This window comes from Mya arenaria, chromosome 12 (assembly GCF_026914265.1).
Source record: "Mya arenaria isolate MELC-2E11 chromosome 12, ASM2691426v1".
In the NCBI taxonomy this organism is placed as follows: domain Eukaryota; kingdom Metazoa; phylum Mollusca; class Bivalvia; order Myida; family Myidae; genus Mya; species Mya arenaria.
This window is the reverse complement of record NC_069133.1, coordinates 22,341,625-22,364,453: the sequence shown is the minus strand read 5'-3', so window position 1 is coordinate 22,364,453 and position 22,829 is coordinate 22,341,625. Positions and strand designations below refer to the sequence as shown.

The window sequence follows — 22,829 nt, the reverse complement described above, 5'->3', positions numbered from 1 at the left end:
AAATCTATCTGTACCTCTCTTGTCAAGGGCAATTGCTCTTCCGTTTAAACTGGTCCTACACAGAAATTGTTTTTATATATACAGTAATTTAAGCTTACCTGAGCACAACACCTGAATAAAAAGTGCCCAGTGTATGCTTTTTTAAAAAAAATCTTTATGGGAATGGGAAAAAAAGTTTTTTTAGGTAGGGTAGGGGAAACCTGAAACAAACAAAAAACAATTCCGCCTCCATCAAAATCCTTCACCCTATTTCGATTTGTAAAGAACATGGCCGACTAGTGGGCGGGGCTAGTTTTCACTTTATGTATATCTTTTCCCCAGAATCCTTGACTAATTTGAAAATAATTTTACAGAAATATATCTTGGGTGACCCTCTATCAAATTCCTTCAATGAAAAGTTGCCCGAGGCCTGTCTAGTTTTTACTATATGTCTATATGGAAAAATTTGAAAAACTTCTCTTTAGATACCATTGGCCAGATTTCTAAATATTTCCAAAGAAATGTTCCTTATGTGCCCCTTTTATTTAAGGCCACACCAAATTAATAACTTGTTCATCAGATTTCCCACACCTATTTCTTCAGAAAGCAAAAAAAATAAAATTATTTTTTTATCCATTGCGCCCGCACCATCTAAAAAAAATAGTTATTTTTTTACGAGCGCTAATTTGTTTAGTAGAATGTAGCATTTTCCCTTATAACCGCGTTTTTCGATCGTAACAATTATCAAAGCACCGGCTCAATCTTGCAGCCGCTCTAATTAGAGTTAATGAACGATATAGACCCGGATACAAGCGTCTAGATGATCGAGACTAAATTGGCAACATGAAAACATTAAATTCTCTTCCTGATTCTTGAAAATTACAATTCTACCACCATTAGAAAATTTGTTAACTAACTAGAGTGCTTATCACAAAACCATCAAAAATGTATTCGGATTATTATAAGGGCTAAAACTGTCATTACAGACCCAGTACAAAAATAAAATCAAGGAGCAAGGCTACACTTTCCAACTGATACAATCAATGTTACCGCCGCTGGTCAAGAGCTCTCATGGAATAAATAGCCTTTGGTAGCTAAATAAATGAACGATAAACAGTTTGTAAAATTGTTGTCAGTACTAAGAGGTGGCGAAGAAAGAGGGCTCGATATTTTCACAATACCTACTTGTGACATGTTCATACTAATTTGTCACGCATGTGTGAGGAATTCATGAAAAATATTCACATAAGGGACGAATTTGCATGTGTCTAAATTACGGTTCAACAGAGCTAAGCCCCTTGTTTGACCTAAAAAAGATTCTTTTTTTGTGTCAAACCATAACTCCTCAATGGATAAAAGGGTTTACCTCTTTCAGCCAATGTATAAGGCAATGTCCTAGCCACATACCTTTAAAGTCAAGGTTAAACTAAGACTTAGAGTTCAAAAGCCATTTTTGTGTCACCTTTGAGTTATGACAGACACATAATATAAAGGCATGAGTTTGCCTGGCATCATAATCATCAGTGTTACGATTTTGTTGCTGATCAATTGTATTTGAACAACTTGGTGTGGCTTCCTTAAACCTATACACTTTGGTTATGGAAAGTAGATCTCCCTTTTTGATTTTAAGGGTAAAAAGGGTGAAGGTCATGGTGGCATTTACTAGACAAATTATTGGCGCTCCCGACAGTTTATTCATAGAATTCTAGTTTATATATGCTGAGTAAAAAATTACTCGGCCAAAGTTTTACCAATCAAGCTGATGTGCAGAGCATAATCAGTTCAAAACATCTTGGTCAAGGTTAAATTTAAGGGTTAAAAATAAATTTTCTTGTCTGCTCTTAAACTCCTGAAACGATGGAAAGAATTTTAATTCATTTGGCTGAAATATTCACTGCATAGTAGAGTATAAGTATCTATCATGTGTTTCCGGTACGGATAGAAAAATCCAACTTGAGGGCACGCCCGTAAGCCGGTAACGAGGCTTTCCGAGTTACCGGTAACGCGGCGTGCCCGGGGGTCGGATTTTTCAGTCCGGACCGGAAAAACATGATTGATATTTTTTCTAGCATACCAAAAAGACTATGTTAGGTACCAGTATTCAGTTGATGTAGCCCCTGTAAAAATCATGATGTTTGAAACCTTGACAAAAGCTTAAACCTTTTTATTTTCTTTCTCTTAAAGATTTGCCAAATCGTGTGTCAATCGATAAAGCGGAATCTGTACATATTGGAGAAAAGAACAGTCCTGGTAAGTATATCTTTTATCGATTTCTTGGCCCTTAAAAAAATAATATGGGGAGGGTTGCTTCAAAAATTGTGTTATGTACATGAAAAAAATGATTTTATGCTGCGTCTATCTTAATCTTAAAAAACGGTCCTTTTTTATTATTAATTATTTTTTAGAATGGTGTACGTTGTTGATTGGGCAGGCGGGCAGCTTCAAAGTCATTTATGAAACTGAATATTTTTAGTTAGGTTTGACAAATTCTGACCTTACTTGGTATGGAGGGAGAGTTTATTATACCCCCACAAACGAAGTTTGAGGGGGTATATAGGAGTGAGCTTGTCGGTCGGTCAGTCTGTCGGTTGGTCTGTCGGTCGGTCGGTCTGTCCGTTTTCATGGTTTCCGGACGATAACTCATGAAAGGCTAGACAGATTTGAAATTTTTTTGGTACACAGGTGTAACATCAGAAGATACAGGTCAAGTTCGATATTGGGGCTGGTGGGGTCAAGGTCACTGTTACTAAAAATAGAAAAACGGTTTCCGGACGATAACTCGTGAAAGGTTGACAGATTTGAAAAAATGTTGGTACACAGGTGTAACATCAGAAGATACAGGTCAAGTTCGATATTGTGGCTGGTGGGGCCAAGGTCAAGGTCACTGTTACTAAAAAAGAAAAACGGTTTCCGGACGATAACTCATGAAAGGCTAAACGGATTTGAACAATTTTTGGTACACAGGTGTAACATCAGAAGATACAGATCAAGTTCGATATTGGGGCTGGTGGGGTCAAGGTCACTGTTACTAAAAATAGAAAAATGGTTTCCAGATGATAAATCATGAAAGGCTTGACAGATTTGAACATTTTTTGGTACACAGGTGTAACATCAGAAGATACAGGTCAAGTTCGATAGATCCTTCAAAAACTAAATGAGCAAATATTTACCTTAAAAGTAATTGACACTTGATAAGATGAACAAACAAAACAAATCCAGCATGCTTCATTTGAACCAGATGCCAGTGGAATACCAGCAAAACTTAAGTATGGCATATTTGCCACAGTAGTGCTTACTACAAATATTGACCTGTCAGATGGACTTGTTAATTCGGCTACAGGAACAGTCCCGGGATTTATTCCCAGGTGGATAAGGATGCATTCAAGCCCAAATATGTACTTGTAAAATTTGATGATGATCGTGTTTGAAGAAAAGCTCGTGAATGCTCTAGATGTCATATTCCAGAAGAGATCAGCTAGAGCATCAGCTAGTTTTTCTTGTCAGCAGTGTAACTTCTAAATTACTCAACACATTTAAATAAAACAATACATGCATGATAAAAGAAGATGCAGTGTGCAGTAACATTGGAGTTGTGGCCTCTTTTCAAAGGAATGGTTTGCCATTCCTTTGTCCAGGCGGCATTGGGGGTATTCATCACTCCTGTGACAGCTCTAGTTGCGACCTTTCATGATGATAGTATTTGGGTGCCCTCACACGTTGTTAATGAACATGCAATAGTAAACTTTAAAAAGAGAAGAAAATAAACAATAGACATGATATCTTATAGATACAAGAATTAGGCGTATTTGTATTTTGACCTTGAAATGAACTTGACCTTGACATTGAAGAGATCATTCATGCATGGTAACATGAAACATATTATGAAATAGATGCATGCCATGCATTTAGATACATTATTGACTAAGACTGAGAGTGTAACACTTGCACAATTTGCCTTATTATTAAGACTCTTACAGTAATATCAACACCTTTGGCACTCTGTACACAAATCTGCACCTATTCAACAAAATCTAAAACTTTCACGTTATTAATATTATTAAAAAATAAAGGACCATACAATTTGCAATTCTGCCGCCACTTTTTGACACTTACTACACATAAATTAAAAAAATCAACAATATTACAGGAAAAATCATTTTTTCAGGTACATTTTAATATTTGACCTTGAAAAAAATTACCTTGACCTTGAAGTAGTTATGATTGAATTCCAGTTTGAAGAACATTGTGAGAGAAGTCATATCCACGAGAATGTTTCTCCTTATATTCAAACATTACATCTTTACTGAATTGGCAATTTATAATAGTCATCTGTTTTTATCATTCTTAGCTTATTCCGAATATTGACTGTTTGTACGCCATTTTGAATTTTTTCATGATAACAGCATATAGGGTGAATTCAAAATAAAATATTAAAAGGACATACATAGCAGTTCATTTTGGTACATATATAAGCTTGATACACATTATCATTTTTAAAAAAGAAAAGAAAGAAGCAAGTCCGATAGTGTATTTTTCTCAAAATTAGCATTTTGAACTCTAAAATGACCTTGACCTTAAAATTATAAAATGTAAATAAACTTGAATCGGAACAGAAATGAGTATATGTATATATTTAAAAGTGATTTGGTTTTAATATTTACTTTCAAAATATCTTAACAACCTATCATTTGTTCATATTACAAATTTTGGCGGCCATTTTGAACGCCATTTTGAATTTAGCAAATTCGCAAAAGCCGCCATGTGGCCAAAGGCACTTTTCATGAACAATAGACATTCTCCTAACACAACATATAAAAATAATTTGTATATCATGCCGGACACTTTTTTCTCAAAAATGAGGACTTGGAACCCGGACTAATTTGTCATTAATACCAATAACAGTTTATAGCATGTTGTAGGCTCTTACTGCCAAGATCGCCACAGATTATTAGGGAAAAAAAGACAAACATTTTATCACATTACGAATGCACATAGAAATTCAGGTTACAAATGTTGTTAGTTAGTTTTTTCTGGCAGATGGTCGGTTTTACATTATAATAACTAATTGTTTAACAAAATACCGTGATACTTCAGATGTATGTTGCCCTTAACCAGTAGATGAACCTCTAGGTTTTGGGGTCAAAGGTCAAGTTCAACAATGTTAAGAATACTCAATATCTAAAAAAACGATTATCCTTAGATTTTAAAACTTCAGTGGTTGATTGCCCTTAACAAGTGTTGTTGTTTCGATCAGTAGGTCAAATATTAGAACACGGTCAACAGGATTGTGTGAACCCCTGCACAATAAATCGAAAATAGTTTGACCATTGGCCATGAAGCTTCAGTGATGGGTTTCCCATGACCAGTAGATAGCCCCTTAAACAATAGGGGTCATCTAGCCCCTTAAACAATAGGGGTCATCTAGCCCCTTAAACAATAGGGGTCATCTACTTGTCACATTAGGAGTCAGTATATCGAAGATAAAGGCCATGCTATAAAAACATGGTAGATTGAACCTAACTGTTTTGGGGCCAGTAGGTAAGATGTCACGGTCATAGTTATTATCAGTGCATTTTCGATGGGGGCATAACGTTTCATAAACACAGTCATAAACGTCTCTTGTTATTTCCGATGTATTCTGTTTGATTTTTCAGATAAGATATTCGAAGAAAGCAATTTTTTCCTTGCCACAAATAAAACTGAGATTTCCAGTGCTTCAACTGTCAATATCAGTTTCAAGCAAGGCCTTAAAAATGGCATTCCTACTGATAAGCCAGAAGAAATCAAGAAGTTTGCTGAAGCTGTAAACAACTTCCAGAAAAAGGGATCATACATGCTATTGATGGATGAACCAACATTTGTTCCTAATATAGATGCTCTAAGTCTTGTTGATTGGTTGGCTGTTTTTGACATGGATTGTAGAAGTTGGGATACAGGATTGTTGTCAAGGATATCAGACAGTGTAGACCAAAAATTGAAATATGTAAGCTGGAAAGAAAATGTGGCTATTTCAAAACAGCAACTCACATGGATTGGTTTGATGGGCATTTCTAACCGCCCTGAAACAAATGTCAGTGAAGAGTTTAGGGAATGGAAAAGGAAGGTCAAGCCTTCTTTGGAAAGCCAGCTGAAGCAGATTCAAAGATATGCAGAGCAGTACACGAAAGTGACTCTGATTGTGTTATTGCCTGAGAACAAACATGTTGCAAAATTAAAGCATTTCAATTTCATCATTGAAGAGGTATTGGAAATAATACCAGACATCAGGATTGTTGCTGCAGTCCCGAAGTACACATATTTATCGGAAGTTAATCACGTACAACTCAAACATTTGCAAATTGATGATGATGTTAAAAAAATCTACCTGTCCCTTTTTGATGTGTGCAGTGTTGTTCAAGCCTATTGTTTGCCAGAAAGAGCTCATGATAACAAAAGGTTTCGCCTTCCAACATCGGATGGCACAAATGATGCAAAGCTAAAAGAAAAAGAAAATGCATGGCTTGCAAATGATTTGGAAGTCTTGTACCTGGATAACGTGACAGGCATGGATTACTCATCTGAGCAGTTAGATGACGAAGAGCAAACATTTCACAAAGGAGGTAGTATTCCTTGGTCCGTTTGGTATGCACTTAGAGGAAACCGATTTGATGTGCAGAGAGATATCCATGCCAAAATGGTTGATTACATCATGCGTAGACACATTGGTATTTGTCGGTCTGGCTTTGTGCGACTTTTGCACAATCCTGGTTCAGGTGGTACTACCTTAGCTCAAAGGGTAGTTTGGGAATTGAAAGATGAGGTTCCATGTGTTCAGATAAAGCACAGGCTTGGATCCATGACTTCGGACATCTTTGAGAAGATCAAATTTCTGTATTCGAAGACCAACAAACCGATCTTGATACTCATAGATGGGGAAGAAGAGCACAAAGTTAACACAATTCGCAGGAGTTTGGAACCACATGTTCCAGTTATACTGTTGTATGTTCAAAGGTCTTGGGCACGTAATCTGAATGACAGTTCTAGCATTAACACATTTAGACTGCAAAGAGCAGTTTCGAAAGAAGAAGTCAAACATTTCAGAAGAATGTACATGAAACAGTGTAAAGACACAACTGAAGGAGCAAATGAAGTTGAGAGACTTTTCCGTGAAGTTGAAATGGGAAAAGAGCATGACATATTTGAATTTGGACTAGCAGTTCACGATATTCAATATGCAGGTATTGAAAAATATGTGGCAGGATATCTGCGGTTGAATGGAAAATCAAGCAGAAGTGAGTTGGATCCATGGCAGCAGGCTCTTGGCTACCTTTCACTGGTATACTTCTATGGACAATCTTCCATGCCATGTCATTTCTTTACAGACATCATTGAATCTGAAGAACCTATCTTGACAAAGTCAGACCTCCCTGATGAAATGCAAGAACTGATTGTGAATGATTCAAATGACATAAATGAAAACATGGTTAGGATCAGTCATTATTTGATTGCAAAAGAGATTCTTGATCAAATTCTTCCATTGCCAAGGCAAGTTCCTCATGAATTGTCATTGAATTTGTCTATTGAGTCGATGAGGAAGCTCAAAGGTATTTCTGTAGAGTTGATTAATGTTGCGGGGAAGAAGAACACAATTCAGTCATCAACGATTGCTCAAATTATGACCAATACTTTTATAAGCCGTAACAACAGAGCTACGGGGGAAAATGAAACACAAGCTGGGAAGAAAAGGAAGCCACAGATTTCTCCTATTTTGGAGCAAGCAAGTAGTCATTCCCCATATACCGAAAGATTTGACATCATGAAACAATTGGTCAAGTCATTTCCCCTTGAAGCTCAGTTCAAAGCCCACCTTGGACGGTTGTATAGCTTGTACAGATCTGAGGAGGAGAAAACTGCTGAAAGATACTTAAAAGAAGCAGAAGAAATGTGCTTGCAGGGAGTTAATTTGTCTGATCTGGAGAATGTACCAGCAAATGTGAAGTATGATCTGATGATGATTTTCCACATGTATGGAAGAATGCTGTCTCTACAGGCAAATAAAATCATTGGAGGGAAAGGATCCACTGACAACAACATGTCATCATCTTTTGAACAAGACTGCAAGGAGGTATTGCCAAAAATTAAGAAAGCTTGTGGATACTTCTACAAAAGCAGAGAAATGGCCCATTTTGATTCAGATGGGAGCCTGGGTTATTTGAGTGAAATCGAAATCAGGTTGAAGTTCTGTGATTTTGTTCATAAGAATAGTGGTTGTCCTGATGTTTTGCAATATATGCACACATTTAACACTGACACTGCCGAATTTATCAAGGAGTGTGTTACTGTAGTAGATGAGTTGTTTCTAGACAGTTTTAGCTCTTTTGACTCCGACAAATTTCAGGGAATCTACTATCAACAAGAACTGTACTCTGCTCTCTTCAAAAATATACCTGGTCATACGATTATTGGTAAAGGGAACAATGTGCAGTCAAGACGTCTTGAAATTGCTCAAATTAAAATGAAGTATTGTGATCCATATGCGTACGGTGTACTTGAACGCATTGATAATCCTGAGGACATTCAGTTCATTGCTGAGAGATATGAAAAAAACATTGATGAATATGAAAATCAAGTAACTCCCACAGCATCTAAAAGGCAAATCAACAATGATTACAGGGAATGGATATACATAATCAGACATCCTCTTTTCAAGACAAGATATACAGTCGTTGAAGTTCTGCAGAGAGTTGAAGCTTGGAATGAAAAGGTCGATTCCGAACACAGCCGATTTTACATGTTTGTTTTATGTAGCATTCTTGGGTTTGGCTTGGAAGACAATCTAACAAATGCAGAATTGCTGTTCAGAGCACAAACTTATAAAGAGAAATTGATGAAAACATCCTGGCATATACACAAGCCTAGATACCCTAGGGAATGGTTAGGTAAACCACAGAGGCATATACATCGGATTGTACCTGGAAAAAGGTACTTGGGATGGCATGATGGAAGAGATATCCTGCTGAGTTCAAATATTGAGGTTTGTAAAGGAACCATTGTTTGTCCAAACGACAAACCATCTAGAGGTTTTATAGATCTCGATCTTGGGCCAAGAAATCTGATACCAGTGAAGATATTCTTTGTTCCTGCCCGAGCAGAAGAAGATTTGACAGGGCCAGTAAATGAAGGAGCCAGAGTTGAGTTTGTGATTGCATTCAGCATGTATGGCTACGAAGCATACAGTGTCAGACTCCTGCGAAAGATGAAATGTCCGACGTGTCGTATAGACATTGAACATAAAAGTGTTGATGATATTATTAGCTGTCCAAGATGCCATACGAGTTATCCAGTGAACAGAAGGAGAAGAGGGCAGAAGACCAGATTAAACAATTTTCAATAACTTATGGCTGTCTCAGACAAAAATGCAATCATCTTTTCAAGCATTTAGATGAGCATATTTGAAATAATGAATGCAACATTTTCATCAATTATCTGAATTTCACCAATGGATTGTCGTTTGATAATTAATTTTAAGACCATGATTATCGGCTATTATTTATATCAGGACTATTGACGAGTTTAACTTTTTAGCTCTTAAATTACACAAAAAAAGAATTAAAATACATGTTTTGCACGATAAAAAACAACGTTCAGACATGGTAAACACGGCAAGATATATATATGCAAGGCTGCTTCCTGTTTTGAAAAGTAGTAATAGAATATGTTTTGGCTATTACTAAAACCTGCGCCGTACCACCGTACCATGGACCTTTTAAATCTCGACTTAACGATAACATACCATACTTCAATAAATTGTATGTTTTAGTAATCACAGTTTGTACATACATTATATAATTATGAGCAGGGGTTTAATTATTTATTACAAATAAGTGCAAATTTCATGACTTTTATGAAGTTGAATTCGTTATATACATTTCGTGTATGAAAGGCAATAATTTGCTCTATACTAATTAAATAGAAAACTTGAAAGAATATTTTATTGAGAATAATGTATTTATTAAAAATATATTGAAAAACAACAAGTTCTTCAAATGAAAACCTGAACAACAATGTAGTACAACCCAGGTTTGAGTAATAGCCTATTGTTGATTAAACCTGTACTATATTTACCTGTTGCATGCTGTGTTACACAATGTTTTTGTTTTACGCGCAATGAACTTTTGTCCGGTCGTCACCAAACTTGAAAAATGTATGTATGGGCCAAATATTACGACAAATTGTGATTATTACCTGTACGAAATTTTCCAACCGTAAAACATACGTAAAACTTTAAATTTTACGTACGGAATCATGTAAATTACGTCCAGAATTAAGGAAAATAAAGAACGATTTACGTGTGCTAAGCAGACGGAAATTGACCGTAAAAGTGGACGTAATATTTAAATTAACCGGAATTTCGGAACAGGAATTTTTATTAAATTCTGTGCGTAAAAATTTCCGTACGTACAATTTAGATAGAATTTACGTGTGCCAAACGGACAGAATCTGACCGTAAAAGTGGACGTAATATTTAAATTAACAAGAATTTTGGAACAGGAATTTTTATTAAATTCTGTGCGTAAAAATTTCCGTACGTAAAATTTTGATAGAATTTACGTGTGCCAAACGGACGGAATCTGACCGTAAAAGTGGACGTAATATTTAAATTAACCAGAATTTTGGAACAGGAATTTTCCAAAAATCTGACCATAAAATGGCACGTAATATTTAATGTAACTGGAATTTACAACATTTGTAGAACTCAGTTCATTGCTTTTCACTACATGCCTGCTTAAACTTTTCCAACTCTTGTTTAAAAAGATAATATAATTTTCTTTCATATTATTTATTATATTATATATACTTTATTTGCATGAGTTTATTTTTTGTGATTTTAAAATCAATTAACTGATTATAATGATATAATCTGCAATATAAATTTATCATGAAATAAAGAGACACTGAGTCTACAAAGACTTATTTGAAAATAAAAGTTATTGTGTTTTTGGATTCCTCTGTGAGTTTTATGTCCATGGTTATTTTCACTTTTTTAACACAGACTGAACTTGCTGGATGGATGATGCCTTTTTTCCAGTCAGATCCAAATGTATTCTGTCCAGCAACTATGACGTCACACAATCTGCAGTAAAATTTAATATCATGTAAAATTATTTTATAACTAGTATCAAAATGCATCATTTTTAACCCATTTATACATTCTCAAGCACACTTTATCATCCTCACAGCTTAAAGTGACTCGCTCATGATTTTGGACCAAAAATAAGTTTTCCCAGTAATGCATCTGAAAACACTTATTTATCATTATTTTACTCTATCATATCAAAATTGCAGAAAAAATACAGTTAAAGCATTAAAAAGGATTTTGATTATAGTGGGGTTCGAACCAACGCCTGTTAAGTCAAGAAAATATTAGAAACCAGCAGGCTTGTCCACACTGCCACCAGTGAGGACTTATACAGATTGGTGAATATGTTGACAAGGACATGCCCAGCTGAGTCAAACCCTGTTTTATGGCTTTGGGCAATGGCTAGAAACATGCAACAAAACACAAATGCAAACATTCAATCAACATAGCCTGCATTTTAATTACATGTTACTCATCACAAATGTGTTGTTGTTTTTTACATGAGTAACAATAGTGCTTTAAAACTATAAGACAATAAAAACAGCATGATTCCCATATAGATATATTTCTTTCTGAATTAAAATACAATCCTTCACAAACCTTCTATGAGGGTAAGGTCTGCTTTATATGCCCCAACTGTTACTTTCAGATCTTGTTTTCTCCCTCGCCATTGAATATTAAAGGTATCTACAAGCATTTTAACAAAGAATAACATACATACACAGAAAAACATAATTAAAACTCACAATTTTACAGACTTGTCACTTACAGTTTCTTAAGTTGATAGTTATTTAAGCTAGTAATATACTTTAATTTTTATTATGCAATGTATCATGCATGTACATTTATGGCTTTATTTTGACACACTCTGTTTAAACATTTCCCTTTTCAACATACAAATGTAAAGTTCTGACCATGTTTTCTATACAAATACAATCTGAAATACCATGTGTTATGAACTCACAGTGAGGGGAATAGCATTATTTTACTTATATATAGCATAACTTTTTAAAAGACTCATAATTATGTAACAAGTAGGATAAAATGAAGGACATAATTTAAGATACATTTTGAAATAAGTGTTTACCTTCAAACCATGAGAGATCCTGATTATATCCAGCAAAACAATATTAATCTTCAGAAGGTTAAATCACCATGGCTACCGTGTTTACATCAAGAAAACCAGAAAACCCGCCTGATCATTTGAAATCCACTCATCTTATTGGCTACTGAGCCCTGATTCTCTGCATACTCACTGAAATTTTCTGCCTGACCTTAGATAATCTGATAAGCCCAGGCAATGTGTACTGTGAGAAATAGCTTGGTCAATAAACTAACCGAGCACACTAGTAAAAGGCTTCTTATTTCTAAAGAATACAAAACTGAATTATTTATGTTCATGTTTTGCTTTAGAAGTGTATAGTGTGTAAGCAAGAACAATTAACATTAATAAGGTTATAAACCAATAACATTAGAATGTATGTTTATGTTTTTGTGCTTTTTTAAACTTATGAAATGAAAATTTAATAATAATCATAATAATAATAGTAATAATAATAAATAAATAATATTAATAATAATATTAATAATAAGAAGAATAAAAATAAAGACAAATTCTGATGATGCACCAATAAACATAAAAGTCATTAAAAAAAAATGGAAGTCCCTATTTACGGCCAGAAAAATGAACTTTCCGTGTGTCATGTAAAACTTAGTCTGTTTTAGCAGTTAAAAGTATTTCAGAAATTTTCTAAGTTTGAAATTACGGCCAGAATCAGTTTCCAACCGTAATTTTGTATATTTTCCGTACGTAAATGAATGAAATTCCAGTCCAGGTACATAATTTTCCTGCCCACAAATAAATTACTGCCAGATTACGAGCGTAAATATGATATTCCTGCCAAATTCTGGCCGGATTCCTGCTGAAAATTTCGTACGGGTAACCATGTCGCCCTAGTCATTGATGAATTATGGCCCATGAATTTATCACAATTTTGACGTGCTTAATTTGTGGCAGTTTGTCACGTACTTTTTCAAGAAGTTTAGAGTGTACTGTAGACATCTGTTATATCTATGTCATCGGGTTAAGAGTTCAAAACAGACTACAGTAACATTATATACCTTAGTGTCAATTTCATCAATAGTTCAAAAAAGACTTCACAGTATCCCAATATATTGTATATTTCATTAAAAATAGTTTTGTAAATATCTGTGTTAAAATGAAATATTGGCTAAAAGTATTGTGAGTAGTATAAAAGTAAGAGGAGCAAAGTTACCCTATTGGAATTGCATTAGTAAGAGGAGCAAAGTTACCCTAGGGTAACTTTTTGCTCCCTATGGTAACTATATAAGTAAGAGGAGCAAAGTTACCCTATTGGAATTGTATTAGTAAGAGGAGCAAAGTTACCCTAGGGTAACTTTTTGCTCCCTATGGTAACTATATAAGTAAGAGGAGCAAAGTTACCCTATTGGAATTGTATTAGTAAGAGGAGCAAAGTTACCCTAGGGTAACGTTTTGCTCCCTATGGTAACTATATAAGTAAGAGGAGCAAAGTTACCCTATTGGAATTGTATTAGTAAGAGGAGCAAAGTTACCCTAGGGTAACTTTTTGCTCCAAAGTCTATAAGAGGAGCAATGTTACGTTTTTCAAAGAACACATATTGTGTATGGGAAACAACTCGTACATACGAGGATAAGCTTTGTGAAACAACTCGTACTCGCGAGGATAAGCGTAAGTACAAAAGTTGCCTCCCGATTTTCATATATGAATTAAGTCATAGTTTTTTCTTAAGAGTACAAATGTAAACACGATATATCATGGTTTAGTGATTTTTTGTGTATAAATGAAACGGCGGTTTACGGTTTGGCTTCATTTGCGATCGATACATCTGGATGTTTTTACTCCCCTCATATGCTTTTATTTAACATGAACAGTCTTTAAAAACTTTAATTTTACTTTCTATGTTATATGAATTCCATTTTCAGTTACAACCTTGTTTTAGAGTACATCCATACTTTAAATGCTTGTAGATTGAATCAGTGCCTATTTCTTTATTGTAACTTTGTTCAGACTACCGCCTTGGAGAAGGGTTAAATGTGTGTTAGACATCAGTCACAATGACACAGTTTTAAAAGTCTATCCCACCTACTGTGAAAAAGAACGTTCTCACGTTTTAAATAATGACTTTTATTATGAAATGAAATTATGAACTAGTGACACTGACATTCAAATAATTGGATGGTGGTGTCGATAAGACGTCCTATTCTAACAAATAAGATATATAGGTTAATAACATCACAGTTTGTGAAAAAAGCGTTATTATATCATCAAATAAAATTGTATAACGTAGTATAATTTAAACATTACATTACCATAAGTTTGTTTATCTTCAATAGAGACGAAATTGATTTATTTTAACAACCCACATTTTTTGAAAAGTCACTGTTGTAATAATTTTTTAATTAAAAATTAATTTTGTTATGGTTATGGTATGTTTTGCATTTATGAGTTAGCATTCTGTTTAACAATCACTTCTTTAAAAAAAACTCGAGTGGAGAAAGATGTCGCGCAACACGGAGTTCAATGTTGTGATTTCACAGTTATTGAGAACGCAAGTGGATAATTCCATTTTAATTCAAAAGGTATGTTATTGTTTCACTATAATACGAGAGAGTTGAAATATGCTGTTGAAACATTATATGAACAGCCTTTAAAAAGCTTATTATATTTTACTTTCTATGTTACATGAAGTCCATCTTGATGTACAACCTTGTTTTAGAGTACACCCATATATTAAATTCTAGTTTATTGAACTAGTGTCTATTTATTTCATTCATTATTAAGTTGTTAGCTTTTATTGTAACTTTTTCAGAACGTCGTTTTGGAGAATAATCTCCAAGCACTAAAATCCGACATAGCTGTTTTAAAACAGCAACTGAGTAGTGCTCAGCAACAACTGAATGTCGCTGAGCAAGTAAGTAGTTTTCACTGTTATTTAACGGACTTTGTGATTATAATTTGGTTTACTGAATTATTAAACAATTTCAAAGTCATTTCCATTTCGCTGTAAGAGTGACATTGGATACATATTATGCCATAATCCAGTTAAATACATGCATACATTGACTTATTTTCTTAATTTTAATTAAGTAACAACTTGTTTGCCATACCAACCACTTTTTAAATTATTATTTTTTACTTTAGCGTGACGATGAGATATTTGGGAGACACCCGCTTCTACCATTAACACTCTATCTGTGTGTCGTTTTTATTTCAGTTACAATGTGTCAGTTCACAAATGACAGACGTTCACAAAGAACTAAAAGTAATAAAAGAGAGGTGGGTTTTTTTGTTAATTTTTTTAAGTAAGGATTACACGAATTAGAAAATAGAACATTTTTTAAAAAAATGCAACAACTTATCAAAAGTAATTAACAGTGAACAAACATTAACATGATACTAAACTTTCAATTTAAAAATACCCTTTTATACCAAATAATACTGTTATTGGTAGTAAATTGACACAATGATTGTAGAATAAATTTAATAGTAAAGAATGTAAAATGAATATGACAATGCTATGAGGAAAAGACATGTTGACATGCAAAAAAAACTATATGGACATAGTATATGAGCTAACATTATATGGCATGCAAAAATATATGAGGTAGTATACGAGGTTATTATATTAAGAAGAATACATGAAGCATAATATAGAAGTGGAACATATGAGGTAACATATGACATGAAAAACATATGAGGTAGTATATGAGGTTATTATATGAAGCAGAATACATGAAGCAGAATATATGAGTGAAAAAAAAATATCCACAAAAGATGAAATAAATGAAAATTTGATTTTATTGCAGTTTGAAGAAGAACAACAAAGTATGCAGACTGTCTCCAGTATGTACAAAAAAAATAATATATTTTCCATTATTATAATGCATGTTCCAAGTTTTATTCAAACTATCTTAAACTGTTTTTTTGAGTTTTGGTTTTTCAATACTTTGTTTAAAAACAATAACAATATTTTTTAGATTTAAACTTGAATTTTCTTTTTTGTAGCACATTAATTGTCTACATGTATAACAATAGAAATAACATACATCACAATATGATAATAAAAAATGCTGTCATTTTAAACATTATGCATATGAGAAAAAAGTATATTATTAAGGTGCACATTTACACATGCTTGTGGGTTTTTTTGCAGATGTCGAGACTTTCCAACGGGAAACGAGGCTCAAGGAAGGGTAAGACGGTCATCGGAGTGACTCCGGAGGTTTGAGGAGGATATTTTGAGGCCCTCGGAGTGACTCCGGAGGTTTGAGGAGGGTATCGGGAGGCCTTCGGAGTGACTAAGGAAGTTTGTGGAGGGGGTCAGGAGGCCCTCTGAGTGACGGAGGAAGGAGTCAGGATCTTGTTTAAGTGTTCGGGGAGAGCCTCGTTTCCCGTTGGAAAGTAATTAATAAAGATGGCGGACTTATAAAGATATAGAAGGGTTCAACAGAGCGCATCTTTTCTGTATAGCCAGACCTGACTATAATACGCTATATTGAACTATATAAAACGTGAAGCGTGTAACAGACTTGATGTTTCGTATTGTCACACGTATGCATTCCACGAAACATGTATTGAAGAACCCTAGATCTACCTTTAAGCAATATATATTTATATCAATATGTCTGTTAGGATGACCTCGTTAGAGCAGCACAACATATTTAACTTAAATTGCATACATTCGATTTTCTTAATTATTCATTGGATTCAATTAACATGTAATTAGTCAACGTAGTTCCGGGCCGACGAAAATTTCATATGGGAACATGAAGGATCATGTTAACTGTAAGCGAGACCTGATTGGTTGACCTCTTTTTTAGACTTCTCCATTCTATACATTTAGCTACCCCCCCCCCCCTTTCCCATGTAGGGTTATGTGATCTGTAAGAGAGACCTGATTGGTTTACCCTTTTCTTTAGACGTGTCCATTCTATAGCTTTAGGAAAATCAGAAAACCAAACAGAAGGTAAATTGATATTTTTTTATCTTTAAGTAAGAGCTAAGATAATATGCAGTATCAGTATTATAAGAACAGGTATAAAATACAACAAAAAAATTTGAGCGTTGAGTTTATCAAATATCATGGATGTGTTCGATTGAAACAATCCGACGGAGATCGCGTGATTGCTAGCAGAGTTTTAATTCACGATGGTCGGAAGTATTATAGACATTTCTCGCTATTGGTTCCCTATATTTTTCACCAAGAAATGGCAAGCAATGTTGTACAAGGATATAATCAGCAAAGTTCGCTTTATTTTAAAATTGATAACAATAGTCAAACTAGGATTGAAAAAAGAACTCGAAGCACTAGTCGAAAAGGCACATTTACAGCAGTCTGGTTACGGGCGCAGATTTAAACGCATATTATAGATATAGTGTTGCAGATATCAAAGGCGAAGAAGGATTTGCACTCTTGCAGATGACATACACAATTAATGTGTTAGTAAACGCATATAACATAGAGATATAAAAATAGAATATAACCTGTAGACATACAAGCTGGGTAATAAAATGTCATCGAGAATATTACTTATGTAGTATGTATGAATTGTAACCAGATATAAAACTTACTTGATTTAATTTTGTAGTAATTGTAGCTTTAAACCTAATGCTCAGTACAATGAAATGAGTTTATTATTTGGACAGTTGAGATGTTTAATTTTTAGCACACCTTTTTACAAACTAAGAGGTGTGACTGAATACAATATTAACATAATATTTTAATGCATTCATTATTATTTTTAACTGATCTGGCGGCGTCTTTGATACCCAGCATCAACATTTGTCTTGTTTATATATGGAAAACGCTTAAAACATAAATAAAACTACAACTAAAACACACAAGAACAACTCCGTTTCGTATTATTAGACATTTTATTTTACATCATTAAAGACATTTATTTTACTTAAAAACAAGTACGCGTTGCAAAACTATCAGATACAGTTGTGTTATGGAATTAAATGGCGTCTGTATTCTGCATTGTGTGAGGATTGAAAACAATTTCCCAAAGCACTCTAGTCCGAACGAATTAAAGTATCTTTGAATGATTTTCACTGTTTTGTTTCTTCCTCTTGCTCTGCATCCAACTGAGGAACGTCGTAACTGTCCAATAACTTATCGAACAGAAATCTCCGCTTAAGGATGGCGTACTTTACGGCTTCCTGTTCGTCTCTGTTTCTTTAAGTTGATTAACTGTTTTCTTTATGGTCTTATAGATGGTATCTCGCTTGATAGAGTCAAACCACATCAGCTTTGCCCCAAAACTATTCATCAAGGCCTTTCTGTAAGTACCTCGCATATCCTCAAAGACATCCTTCTTGGCTTCGCTTTCACTAAGGTCGGTATCATCCTGCATAAGTTCACGCACTTCGTCCTCATACTGCGATTGACACTCTTGAAAAGCCTCATCGACAACCTCTTGCCAAGGATCAATACCCGAAGAGTTCTCCGTGGTTACAGACATGTCGTCGTCGCTGTTTTCAGACTCGTTTTCATCAACAGATCCAAAAATATCCTCTTGGTCAGTAACGTCAGACATAGCGTCTTCATCCGAATCTTCGTTTGAATGCGCAGACCTTTTATGTCGCAACATATTATCGCGTCTTCCGAAACTTTTCAAACAAATATCACACTGGTGCATCGCAACAAAATCCTTAAGCGCTAATGAGGAGGAGTGAGTGAAACCTTCAGCTTTATACCTGCCCGATGGTAACGATGTTTTCGGACTTTTCTGAAGTTTGTCTCGGCGTTTTCTGTCCAGATGGTGCCACCTTTCTAGGTTTCTTGTTGCCCTTATTACCGATAACACCCGCACTGAGCACTTTGCCTTTTCGTTTTTTGCTGACTTCTTTCATTCTTTGTAATTCCAAGTCAATCCAAGTCCCTTTAGGTTTCGACTGACGGTCAAGCATGCTTTTGGCGATAGCTGTCATCTGTTCTGCCGGGAGAACCATCCGTATATACATTTTGGAGAGAGGCTCATGTCTGTTTCGAGAGGCACTACTTTTTCTCCTCATCTTATATTTTCGTGTATCCAATAGATCCATTTTTTCCCACTAATGTACGACTTGACTACTTGTCATCCAAACATTCACTGAGGTTGAAAACTTAATGACACTTGATTTTATAGTAGATCCATTAACCGCGCGGGTTTGTACCAAGTTTTTTCTTCAAATGCAGCAAAAATGTTTTCCGATCCTGAAACGTTTGCTCGCAGCATATACATGTGTAGGAATAATACGCGCAGGTATGCCATACTCGTAAATGGTGCAACAGATTTCTCCAGGAAAAAAAAAGTACCTTCATTTGACGCACGAATATAGACGAATTTCATTCTCGTTTCGTTCCATTATAAATGCAGATCTGTCAACGGTATGTCGCCGGACACTGACTTTGATTCGACACAAGTATATTTGTTAAAGGCATGCGCACATAGCAACCCTCACGTTTCTCAAATGCTTGGAAAACACTACTAGACACTCATTTAAGCCTCCTCAGCACTCCTCCCAGCCTCCTGTGTCCTCGTCAATCCCTCCTGTCTCCTGTTGTATTTGAGGTACATATTGATAGGGTGAAAGTAAAGTCATCCAGCCTTTGGAGGACTACTGTTGGCTCAAGCCTCGACATCTGCAAAAAAACCCACAATCATGTGTAAATGTGCACCTTAATAATATACTTTTTTATTATCATAGTGTGATGTATGTTATTTCTATTGTTATACATGTAGACAATTAATGTGCTACAAAAAAGAAAATTCAAGTTTAAATCTAAAAAATATTGTTATTGTTTTTAAACAAAGTATTGAAAAACCTAAACTCAAAAAAACAGTTTAAGATAGTTTGAATAAAACTTGGAACATGCATTATAATAATGGAAAATATATCATTTTTTTTGTACATACTGGAGACAGTCTGCATACTTTGTTGTTCTTCTTCAAACTGCAATAAAATCAAATTTTCATTTATTTCATCTTTTGTGGATATTTTTTTTTCACTCATATATTCTGCTTCATGTATTCTGCTTCATATAATAACCTCATATACTACCTCATATGTTTTTCATGTCATATGTTACCTCATATGTTCCACTTCTATATTATGCTTCATGTATTCTTCTTAATATAATAACCTCGTATACTACCTCATATATTTTTGCATGCCATATAATGTTAGCTCATATACTATGTCCATATAGTTTTTTTTTGCATGTCAACATGTCTTTTCCTCATAGCATTGTCATATTCATTTTACATTCTTTACTATTAAATTTATTCTACAATCATTGTGTCAATTTACTACCAATAACAGTATTATTTGGTATAAAAGGGTATTTTTAAATTGAAAGTTTAGTATCATGTTAATGTTTGTTCACTGTTAATTACTTTTGATAAGTTGTTGCATTTTTTTAAAAAATGTTCTATTTTCTAATTCGTGTAATCCTTACTTAAAAAAATTAACAAAAAAAACCCACCTCTCTTTTATTACTTTTAGTTCTTTGTGAACGTCTGTCATTTGTGAACTGACACATTGTAACTGAAATAAAAACGACACACAGATAGAGTGTTAATGGTAGAAGCGGGTGTCTCCCAAATATCTCATCGTCACGCTAAAGTAAAAAAAAATAATTTAAAAAGTGGTTGGTATGGCAAACAAGTTGTTACTTAATTAAAATTAAGAAAATAAGTCAATGTATGCATGTATTTAACTGGATTATGGCATAATATGTATCCAATGTCACTCTTACAGCGAAATGGAAATGACTTTGAAATTGTTTAATAATTCAGTAAACCAAATTATAATCACAAAGTCCGTTAAATAACAGTGAAAACTACTTACTTGCTCAGCGACATTCAGTTGTTGCTGAGCACTACTCAGTTGCTGTTTTAAAACAGCTATGTCGGATTTTAGTGCTTGGAGATTATTCTCCAAAACGACGTTCTGAAAAAGTTACAATAAAAGCTAACAACTTAATAATGAATGAAATAAATAGACACTAGTTCAATAATCTAGCATTTAATATATGGGTGTACTCTAAAACAAGGTTGTACATCAAGATGGACTTCATGTAACATAAAAAGTAAAATATAATAAGCTTTTTAAAGGCTGTTCATATAATGTTTCAACAGCATATTTCAACTCTCTCGTATTATAGTGAAACAATAACATACCTTTTGAATTAAAATGGAATTATCCACTTGCGTTCTCAATAACTGTGAAATCACAACATTGAACTCCGTGTTGCGCGACATCATTCTCCACTCGAGTTTTTTTAAAGAAGTGATTGTTAAACAGAATGCTAACTCATAAATGCAAAACATACCATAATCATAACAAAATTATTTTTTAATTAAAAAATTATTACAACAGTGACTTTTCAAAAAATGTGGGTTGTTAAAATAAATCAATTTCGTCTCTATTGAAGATAAACAAACTTATGGTAATGTAATGTTTAAATTATACTACGTTATACAATTTTATTTGATGATATAATAACGCTTTTTTCACAAACTGTGATGTTATTAACCTATATATCTTATTTGTTAGAATAGGACGTCTTATCGACACCACCATCCAATTATTTGAATGTCAGTGTCACTATTTCATAATTTCATTTCATAATAAAAGTCATTATTTAAAACGTGAGAACGTTCTTTTTCACAGTAGGTGGGATAGACTTTTAAAACTGTGTCATTGTGACTGATGTCTAACACACATTTAACCCTTCTCCAAGGCGGTAGTCTGAAAAAAAGTTACAATAAAGAAATAGGCACTGATTCAATCTACAAGCATTTAAAGTATGGATGTACTCTAAAACAAGGTTGTAACTGAAAATGGAATTCATATAACATAGAAAGTAAAATTAAAGTTTTTAAAGACTGTTCATGTTAAATAAAAGCATATTTTAAATCTCCCGTATAATAGTGAAACAATACCATACCTTTTGAAGTAACATGGTTACTTCCACTTGAGTTTTTAATAATTGCGAAATCAACACTTGATAATCTTGTGACATGTTTTAGTTCGAAGATTTTTACACAAGTGATTGTGAAACAGAATTCTACCTCATAAATGCAAAACATATCGTAACCCAAAATAAATTATTTTTAATTAAAAAATGGGTTACCACAGTGACATTCAAAAACGGGGTTTTAAATAAATCATTTTTCGTCTGTATTGAAGATAAACAAATTTATGGTAATGTAATGTTTAAATACAACATTATACAACTCATTTCAAGATATAATAACGTCTTTTTTCACAAACAACGATGTAATTAACCTATAAATCTTATTGTATGAAAAGAGTGCCAAATATTTTAAATGCCAGTGTCACTTTTTCATAATTTTATTTCATAATAAAATCATTATTTACACCGTGGGAACGTTTTTTTCACAGCAGGTGAAATAAACTTTTAAAACTGTGTCATGTTAATTGATGTGTAGCACACATTAACCAGTGAGTAAGAAAATGTACATTCTCCGGGGTATCCTAACCATACTTAATTCATATATGAAACTACGTATGAGGGGAGTAAAAACATTCGAGGAAACACATATGAGGGGAGTAAAAACATCCAGATGTATCATACGATCGCAAATGAAGCCAAACCGTAAACCGCCGTTTCATTTATACACAAAAAATCACTAAACCATGATATATCGTGTTTA

The 22,829-nt window shown here is 34.0% G+C and overlaps 1 protein-coding gene across 1 annotated transcript in view; it reads left to right on the top strand.

Annotated features, from left to right (window-relative positions):
- The window catches only part of LOC128211400 (uncharacterized), a 49,108-nt gene extending 39,150 nt beyond the window's left edge, over positions 1-9,958 (top strand). The window contains exons 6-7 of the mRNA XM_052916149.1: positions 2,164-2,229; positions 5,634-9,958. Coding sequence (XP_052772109.1) covers positions 2,164-2,229; positions 5,634-9,352 — 3,785 coding nt within the window. The 3' untranslated portion in view covers positions 9,353-9,958. The remainder of the gene's footprint in view (positions 1-2,163; positions 2,230-5,633) is intronic.
- Positions 9,959-22,829: the final 12,871 nt, after the last annotated feature.